Source organism: Poecilia reticulata, linkage group LG9, assembly GCF_000633615.1.
Source record: "Poecilia reticulata strain Guanapo linkage group LG9, Guppy_female_1.0+MT, whole genome shotgun sequence".
NCBI classification, from domain to species: domain Eukaryota; kingdom Metazoa; phylum Chordata; class Actinopteri; order Cyprinodontiformes; family Poeciliidae; genus Poecilia; species Poecilia reticulata.
Genome location: NC_024339.1, coordinates 4,041,237 through 4,050,983, shown reverse-complemented (window position 1 = coordinate 4,050,983; position 9,747 = coordinate 4,041,237). Strand labels below are relative to the sequence as shown.

The window sequence follows — 9,747 nt, the reverse complement described above, 5'->3', positions numbered from 1 at the left end:
CAAAAAATATTATGTGTGATAGCATACTAGACATTTCCTTAATCCAGTAATGTCATATTTTACATTAGAACGGGATTTACCAAAAAGTTTATACTCTGATCTTTTCAGGAAGTCTTTATTTTTGTACCCTGGTATCGGCCAGCTTCCCTCCTCCTCCTTTGTCAGAAATGAAAAATTATAAATGCACACAACGTGTTGGAAATCTGTGTTTGTTGACTGACTTATTTGTCAGGCTTACGAGACAAAAGTTGAAAAAAAGATCGATTCACTTCGCGTTTAAARTAACACAAAACAGCGTAAAAAGACCTCCACACAAGACCTCGTTTATTTATGTATGTATTTTTATTTCGATAGCTGCCGATTAAACTGAAAGTTACAACATTGACATGATTATATGAGTAGTTTTTACCGAGAAATCGATCAGAAGCGCTGTGAATATGGTCAGATCCGTGGGATCCACTTCTCTGGCTGCAATGCGCGCTCCCGACACAGGGGGAACAGATTTTCACAGGGGAACAGAATTTCTCACAAGACCGGTCGCCGCATGTTACGCAGAGCGGGCTTGTAATCTGGGACTCACCTACTGGTCCGAGATAAATCTATTCTCCTGTCTCTTCTCTTCTCTGGGCCTTTTTCCCTTTGCAAAGAAACTTTCCAAAGACACCTGATCTGTTTCTTACTCATTTTGCTGATTGTGGGTTCAGTGTTGGCGCGCAAGTAACTGAGACTTCCAATGATTCACTTCCTGCTAAAGGACTACAGCATTTTTATGCTGTAGTACAATAGTACAAATTCTGACTGTTTTGCACAGTCTCTTCTTGAAGGGTTGTATATTTTGGTATCCTTTCAATATATTCTTGAATATTCCTTCACATACAAGGAATTATGTTTTGAAGAGATCTTAGAGAAAGTAGATACATTTTCAAATCCGTTTATTTACGCCGTTTGTCGTGTTTTCATCAGGAAGCGACACAGCCACCTAATTTTTTTACAAACATCTGCGTTGAGGACTCTGTTTGACTGTCACTCATTAAATAGTCCACAGCAAGCAGCTGCTTGTCCGCAGCAGCGCGCCACCTAACATGGAGAAATACTGCAGATATGGCTGTTGGGGGTATCTGACAGTAATGAGAGTGATTCCTTTTTGCAGCAACATTTCATGATCCATGTTTTGCTTACAATGATTTTTTTCTAAAACGTGCCAAATATTTACAACAAAGTATTTTATACATTTAGATGTTTGCCATCATTCAAATATAAATTAAATGGATTTTAAATATTATTTTGTACTTTACACACCATTTTGGTGACACACACGCTTAATGTCATTGTGTCTGCAGTGCAGTGTAATTCACTTCCTCAAGAAGTTTAAACTGTAAAATATATATTTTTTGTTTTTCTTCAATAAGTTAACTGACTGTACTAAACCCTATTTTAATATGCAATTAAATCTGTTGAAACTATTGTTCTTATTTGATATTTTCTTCATATTATAGAAGTCCCAGTACTAACTTTCCACCCTGTTAGAATGTTTCCTTTTTGCCTTCAAAATGACTAAAATTCCATAAAAGCCATCTAATCAAAGTGACATCAATTGGTTCTGAAGTGAATTCAACCCTATTTTTTATCTTAAATATATATGAGTCAACCTTAAAGTTCCACCCTGATAAGATAGTGTGGAAAATGTTTAATCAGTAGAGTTAAAAAACCCCATTATATTAGATTTAGTCATTAAAGGTTTGTTATTCTGTTGAAAGTTAGCTAGCTAAATGTTGACTACATAAAGAGCTACAGCTAGATTAGGTAAAAAACTTTCCACCCTGTTGTGTTCCACCCCGTTAGGTTCATGAACCAAAAAGGGTGGAAATTAGGGTGAAAAGTAATCATTTTAAGTAAAATAAAAATGTCAGATGATGGAATAGTGTTGCAAAGTAGTTTGAGGTATTAACAGATGTCTGTCTGTTTTCATTTTACTAGGCACACCCATCGACTCCAGTGAGGGGAGCAATGAGGATCCACTAGTACCTGTCAAGGGAAAATCCACTACAGGGATATCACCTGTTTTTGCCAAAGAGAGCGAGGACAAAAACTCTCCCCATGCTTTGACTTGAAAGAGGCAATCCTGCACCAATTATGAACATTATTAGATTGTAGAATCAGAGACATTGATTTTCCACTCTGTTATGATATGATCCACTGTGATGTTCCATTCCACCCTGTTTGAAAATATGTTTTTATGAAAGATCATTACAGAGACCTTAGGTACTGTGAAATGTTCTGTGCCATGTTGGGAATTGAAGACCAATAAGTGCACATATAGGTAAAAGGTTTTAAAATTACCAATATTTTCTATGCCGTCAGTAATAATGGGTAACCTTGTTTTGTAAAAAAAAAACATAGTTAAATGATTCGTAGCTACATGATGTGTTACAATTTCAAGAATAGAACATATTATATAGTAAAAGGGACACACTCTTTAAGACCACTATTTGTGGTCTATATGTCTCTAATCGGGTGGCACACATTCAGAGACAATGGTTAAAAAAAACAACAACAAAAACACATGTAATTATTAATTTATACAACCCTGAGCTTGCCCATTATTCATTTCTTATTGTTAAACATGTTAGTGTTGTAACAAAATATTTAAAACTTTAAAAAGTAATACTATTTTTTCCAAAAGTCTTGAAGCCAAAATGTTGCCCTCAAAAAAGAATCACCTAGGAGCATTTATTATAATTTTGGCTTGTCCATTTGGATATCACCACCAACTACAACATTGGCTGTTAACTTTATATCATTTAGATGAGAATTTATTGCAGTACAACTTATTGATATTACTTAATATTCATCTCTTGGAAATGTAAACACCACAAGCAACACCATCAGGTATGTAATTTAAATTAAATATAATGACACCAACCTATTTTTTAGTGACACTTACTGTGGGTAGTGTCGCTAAAATAGTTCAGAAACAGTGTGGTTGCATTACAGGATCTTAGCCAAAAACACACAGTAGGCTACAAGTGTTAAGCAACTCACACTACAGGTACTTGGGAGTCAATTCCAATGTTTTTCTGATACAAAAAGTAGAAACTGTCCACTTAGGTTTACATTGCAGTTATTCATTAGTTGAAATTAGTTTATTCTGGTGAACCTGAATGTGAATGGGATTGTGTTACGAAGCTAAAGTTGGTTTCCAATTCTAGCTTCCGATTCGGGAAAGGGCAATTCCACTTAATTTTTCACTACCTTCCGCATCTTTAATCGACTCTAGTTTAAAAACTACAACACCTAGACTCTTTAAACCTGGACTTCATTATTCTGCTCTAATAGCAAAATATTTAGAACCTTGTTTGTGATTTGTGAAACTTTTATCAGATTTGTGAAACTTCAATAAAGTGGTAAAATCAATAAAGGCTGATTTTACCACTTTTTTGCATCTGGGTAGAACTGCTCCAGCTCCAATATTTATAATCATGTTTGGGGTTTGTGAAACTTTTATCTGATTTGTGAAACTACAATAAAGGGCAATTTTGGCCCTTTATTTCTGTGCCTGTCACACAAGATCTGCTCTAATTCCAAAACCACAACACCTATACTCTTCAAACATGGACTGGAGTATTCTGCTCTAATAGCAGAATATTTAAAACCATGTTTGTGATTTGTGAAACCTTTTTCTGATTTGTGAAACTTCAATAAAGGGAAATTTTGACCCTTTTTTTCCTGTGTCGGTTACACAAGATCTGCTTTAATTCCAAAACCACAATACTCTTCAAACATAAACTGGATTATTCCGATCCATCCATACCTCCATCCATCCATTTTCTTCCGCTTCATCTGGGGCCGGGTCGCGGGGGCAGCAGCTTAAGACGGGAGTCCGAGACTTCCCTCTCCCCACTTCTTCCAGCTCCTCCGGGGGAATCCCAAGGCGTTCCCAGCCAGCCGAGAGACATAGTCCCTCCAGCATCTCCCAATGGGAAAATAATTTCCCATTGTGATTAATAAAGTGGTTTTGAATTAGAATTGAATTTTTTTTTTTAAAACTGCATGGAACAAGTGTGAATAGTAATCTGATCTTTAGTGAAGTTTCACAGATCACATAAAGGTTTCACAAATCCCAAACATGGATTTAAAGTATTCTGCTATTAGAGCAGAATAATATAGTCCAGGTTTGAAGAGTCTAGGTGGTAGTTTTAGAGCTGGAGCAGCTCTCATGTGAGCAAGATCCAAAAAAGGTCTGAAATTAACCTTTATTTAAGTTTCACAAATCAGAAAAAGGTTTCACAAATCCCAAACATGGTTCTAAATATTCTGTTATTGATTTAGAATAATCCAGTTGAGGTGTTGTAGGTTTGGAGCTGGAGCAGTTCTAGTGCAACCCACATGCAAAAAAGTGGTAAAATAAACCTTTATTGAAGTTTTGCAAATCAGATAATTTCACAAATCACAAACATGGTTCTAAATATTATGTTATTAGAGCAGAACAATTTAGTCCAGGTTTGAAGAGTCTAGGTGTAGACCTTTAGTTTTGGAATTAAAGCAGATCTTGTGTGATCATGACCAAAAACMTGGTTTTGAAATTTCACAAATCAGATAAAAGTTTCACACATCCCAAACATGGTTAACAATATTCTGCTATTAGAGCAGAATAATCCAGTCCAGGTTTGAAGAGTCTAGGTGTTGTAGATTTGGATTAGCGCAGTCCTCGTGTGACCAAGTTAAAGGAATAGCGGTGAAATCACCCTTTTTTTAAATTTCATAAATCAGAAAAAGGTTTCACAAATCACAAACATGGTTTTAAATATTCTTCTATTAGAACAGAATAATCCAGTCCAGGTTTGAAGAGTCTAGGTGTTGTAGTTTTTAAACTAGAGTCGATTAAAGATGCGGAAGGTAGTGGAAAAATTAAGTGGAATCGCCCTTTAGCCACTTCCCGAATCGGAAGCTAGAATTGGAAACCAACTTCAGCATCGTGATGGTGTTTCTCATTGATCTGTTTATGCTCAAATGTGGCGTTTTCGAAGCGCACTGAATGCTGTTCTGTAGACACTTCTTTTGAAACATAATTTTCACATGTAACTTTAAACATTTGTGTTTCAAATGGAATTTATAGTAAAGTTTTCCAAACGGTTTTGTCACACAGGTACTATTTTTCAACAGGCATTGATGCAGCCACCTACAATTTAGAAACATCTGCGKTGCGCATAGGTTTCAACCAGTTAATTTAGCCACCATAACACCATAACACCGGAAAATCAACGTTCCAACAGGAAGTCCTGTTCCCGTGTTAAGTGACAACTTGCCACACTTTTCAACAAACAAAGTAGAATACCACAGAATAGTCTTCGTTTGTTATTTTTTTTAAATACACACGACATTAAAAAACACAAGCTGGTTGCTATGCGAGTCAAACTAATAACAATAGTATAACAACATTAGTTTCTATACAAAATACAAGCTCAGCTACCGCTCAGCGGTCCTGGAGGAGTAGTTTAAATGAACATACCTCGTCCTTTTTGCGATCACAAGTCATTTCTCTGCAGCTTAGTTGGTAAATCTGAGCTAACAAGGCGGGCTGCCTGCTCTAAAGAAGCCTGGTTTCACTTTCAGCTTCTTTTATTTCACCTTACGTGTCCCCCTGCAGGTAATAATGGGAATAACAGAAACAATTCGACAAGTGAAAGACCTTTGCTATATGTGTGGAGTTTACACTCTCAGTACTTGCTCTTAAAACGCAAAAGTAATGAACGGTATCTTCATTTCGGACCTATATTCGACGAAAGACCATGTAAGTTATCAGACTTCAAGAATTGATTTTATATTTCTCACACCGTCTTACATTAAATCTGATTAAAGGTTTTTTGTTTTATGCCAGTTGAGGTTATTCAGATTATTTCTACTTGCTAAATGCTAAAGTAATAAAATAAATTCTGTTAATTTACTAATTTTCTTTCAATTTAAATTTAGAAGATAACATACACTCCATTCCATCTTTTAAACTTTAACTGTGTGATGTCCAAAAATGTTGCCTAAGTATCATGAAGCTATTCATTTTGTGAGGTGCATCAAAATGTATTGTTGGTCATGTGGAAAACACATCATCAAACCATAAAGGATTTCTCCCAAAATTAAGATCTTTTTCAATTCAGTTCAATTAGTTTATTGTATATTTAATTATGTAAAGTATGTTTTCCTATCTGAATGCCCTTTCAACCCATGCAGCCTACTGACCTTTTTGACCAGGTTTCATCTCGACATAAAATATCTTACATTTTTTTCAAAAATCTTTTTGTAGAAAAGCCATGACTATTTTTGTTTTGTCATTGCTAAGGAGACACAACTAGTTATTAGGTTAAGGGTGGCAATTACTTTCCCCAAAGGGCCAGGTTGGTTTGACCAGATTCGTCTTCCTTAATCTCAATTAATCGAATCACTTGAATAAAGGTTTTTGTTTTTATCCGATTATATTTATCGAATATTAAAATTAGCTTCATAATCAGAAGTGTTCTGTTGTGGCAATGCCCCGTTGCCCCCCAAAAAACAAAAACAACCAAACTAAAACAAAAGCAAAAATAAAAAACCCATAAAAAAACAGAGGAACTCTGGTGGGGCAAACACTCTTTTTCACAGATCTATATAACTATGTGGTTGTTCYTTTTGTTCTTTTCTTCTGTGACAGACCGGGCAATACACAATAAGACAATATAAAAAGATTAAATTGTTTTATTTTTTCAAGTTTTATATTAATTTATATTATTTTCATGATGAACATTACTGAAATCCTCCTCAATGGAAAAACCAGGGGATTACCTAATCATCAGATTCTGGTTTTAATTACAAAGCAGCTTTCTCCATATTTATACTGGTATTTTTTTTATTTTTTTTATCTGATGTCTTTGTTGATGAGCTCCAAGTCTCTGAGGCTGGAAGGCCTCTTTGCCATCACTTTAGCACACTTCCTAAATTCAAATAAGTGTTTTTAAAAAGACAATCAGAAACTTACAAAATTATCACCTCACCATGTGGGCGTAGGTGTATGCAAACCTAAGAATTTTCTGAAAATAGGAAAAGTATGATCTGGAAAAATGTGTTATCCATGTATTCACTGCAGTGTCATGGGTTGTCCAGCAGAGGTCACTAGAGCTCCATATGATGTGGCTGTTCTTTTCTTCTACGTCTACGACATACTGTACCAGGGGTCGGCAACCCAAAATGTTGAAGGAGCCATGTTGGACCAAAAAAAAAAACAAAAAACAAATCTGTCTGGAGCCGCAAAAAATTAAAAGCCTTATATAAGGCTTACAATGAAAGCAAAACAGGCTTTAAGTGTTTATATTAGACTATTATCAAAATGACTAAGTTCGTCATTTTGACCCTTCAGTAAGTAAATACTTAAAAGACATGTAACACCTTTTATTTACTTTCCCTGCTCAATAAGAAGAAACACATCAACAATAAAGATCAGACTGCAGTTCGTTATTTAGCATGTCATGTTTGATTGCATTGATAAAATTAAAGAAATACAATAAAGAATTCTGATTTTTGATGTAATTTTTATTATGAAGACCGACAGGGAAAGGGTAATTTTTTTCCCCTTTTGCAACTCGAAAAATCTGCTCCCAAATGCAGTTTGCATAACAATCGCTCTTTGTAAATAATCACTGTTAACTGTGTGATAGAAAAAATGTGCGAAAAAACAACAAAATGGAACGTGCATAACGTGCCCCTTATTTGGGCAACAAACGGAGTGCAATAAAACGCAATCTGCAGTTGTAAAAATAAAGCGGTGCGGACCCCCCCCCCAATCTTGGAAAAGTCTAGATTTGTCCCCACCAAACAAAATAATTGAAGAAACGTTTGCATTTAAATAATATCAATATGAAAAGGCAAAAGAAATAAAGAACGAACTAAATCTGCCAATTATCTCAGAAAAAAATAAGAATTGATTTTTAGGTCCCCCTACCATTATTAGAACAATGGCTCAGTCCAAAGTGAAGGAAGAGCAACAGCTGCGCAGAACTGTACAGGCTCGTCAGAGCCACTGAAGTGAGGAGTTAGCTGTTAGTTGTAGCTCTGCAGCACAAACATAAAACCCTCCAGTAAGTAAATACTTAAAAGACATGTAACACCTTTTATTTACTTTCACTGCTCAATAAGAAGAAACACATCAACAATAAAGATCAGACTGCAGTTCGTTATTTTCTTACTTTGGCTGAATCATGATGAACTGCCTCATTAGCAAAATTGCTACACTGCTTTCATAGACTTAAGCTTTTTTGTCAAAGACAGCAAACATCTCATTCATATTTAACTCTTTAATCCATTTTCTATACACCCTTACCCCTAAGGGTAGCACCCCTCCCGACCCCACTAAGGGATAAGGGTGTAAGAAAATGGGTGGATGGATGGATGGATGGATGGATGGATGGATATACACCCTTGTCCCTCAGTGGGGTCGGGAGAGGTGCTGGTGCCTCTCCAGCTAACGTTCCGGGTGAGAGGCGGGGTCACCCTGGACAGGTCGCCAGTCTGTCGCAGGGCAAGTTTTAGTTAATTAGAAGGCTGAGCAAGTGGACCATCTCAGAGTGTGGGAGCCAAGAACAGATAGAAAAAAACAGAAAGTTATGCCTTTATTTCTCTCTGTCTTCAAAATAAAATCTATAAGCCCTGGTGGTTAAATGTTATGTTTAAGTTATAATACCCCCCAGAATATTCATACCTGTTGGTTATTTGTTACCCAGGACAAAGCAAAACTAAAAAAGGCTTAAAAATAAAGCAACTTAACAAGATATAATTTACATAGCTCCCAATACAAGTTATGGCCTATTTCAATAAATAAATGCTTATGGGGAATTTTATTAAGAGCAGTTACACATTAAAGCTTTTTTATTTAGAACCTTAAAATTTTCTAAAGGCGTAGCAGAGATTTGATCAGTGAGACTGAGCAAAACTCGTAGAGAAGCAACATTTAAATTTTAGTTTTATTTCTCAACTTGCTTACTGAGAAAAACACATTTAATGTGCATTACTAGTCACTTTTGGTCTTGCATGTGGTTTAAAAATTCTTTAAACCACATTTTACATTACCTTTCACTGTAACTTTGCCGACCCCCCCAAAATTGGTCTTAAGAAATTTTCCTCTTTATGGTCCCCCCCAATAGTGATGGTATCTACGCCCTTGTATATATGTACATTTCCTTTTTTTTTTTTTCAAAAAAAGTGTAGGTGCGGCTTAACAGTTAAGGTGCGCTCTCTTTTTGTTATTTGACAACTTCTCGCTACAGAGCAAACATTCAGATAATCCTTCCACAATGAATGTAAATGATTCGGAATCTCTCCTTGGCTATTTTCCTCTTTTCCTCTTTGCTATCCATGGCCCACCACACCTGTCGGTTTGTTTACAGCCACCTGCCTCGCACCCCGCCCAGCTGAAAGGAACGTACAGAGGCTATGACGCAAATCTTCGTTGACAGAAATGTTAAAATTTAATATTTATTCTACACATTTTTATAGCGTTGGAAAACGTTAAGTAATGTTTGTCCTCCTACAGAAATCATATTAAACCTAAAAATATATTTTCCACTCCCATCTTTCTCCATTTTAAAACATTTTTGAAAAAGCTCCAGAGAGCCACTAGGGCAGCGCTAAAGAGCCGCAGGTTACTGATCCCCGGCAGTGGCGGAGCCAGAGGGAGGGTCAGGGGGGCCAGTGCCACCCCTGTCATCTGATTGGGCCCCCTAGTGG

General features: G+C 36.2%; 2 protein-coding genes across 2 annotated transcripts in view; one reads left to right on the top strand and one right to left on the bottom strand.

Annotated features, from left to right (window-relative positions):
• LOC103469642 (E3 ubiquitin-protein ligase DTX3L-like) overlaps positions 1-5,906 on the bottom strand; it is a 23,684-nt gene extending 17,778 nt beyond the window's left edge. The window contains exon 1 of the mRNA XM_008417425.2: positions 5,510-5,906. Within this exon, the coding sequence (XP_008415647.1) occupies positions 5,510-5,536 (27 nt within the window). The 5' untranslated portion in view covers positions 5,537-5,906. The remainder of the gene's footprint in view (positions 1-5,509) is intronic.
• The window catches only part of zbtb26 (zinc finger and BTB domain containing 26), a 1,115,122-nt gene that overhangs the window by 289,653 nt on the left and 815,722 nt on the right, over positions 1-9,747 (top strand). The gene's annotated exons all lie outside the window — the stretch shown is intronic.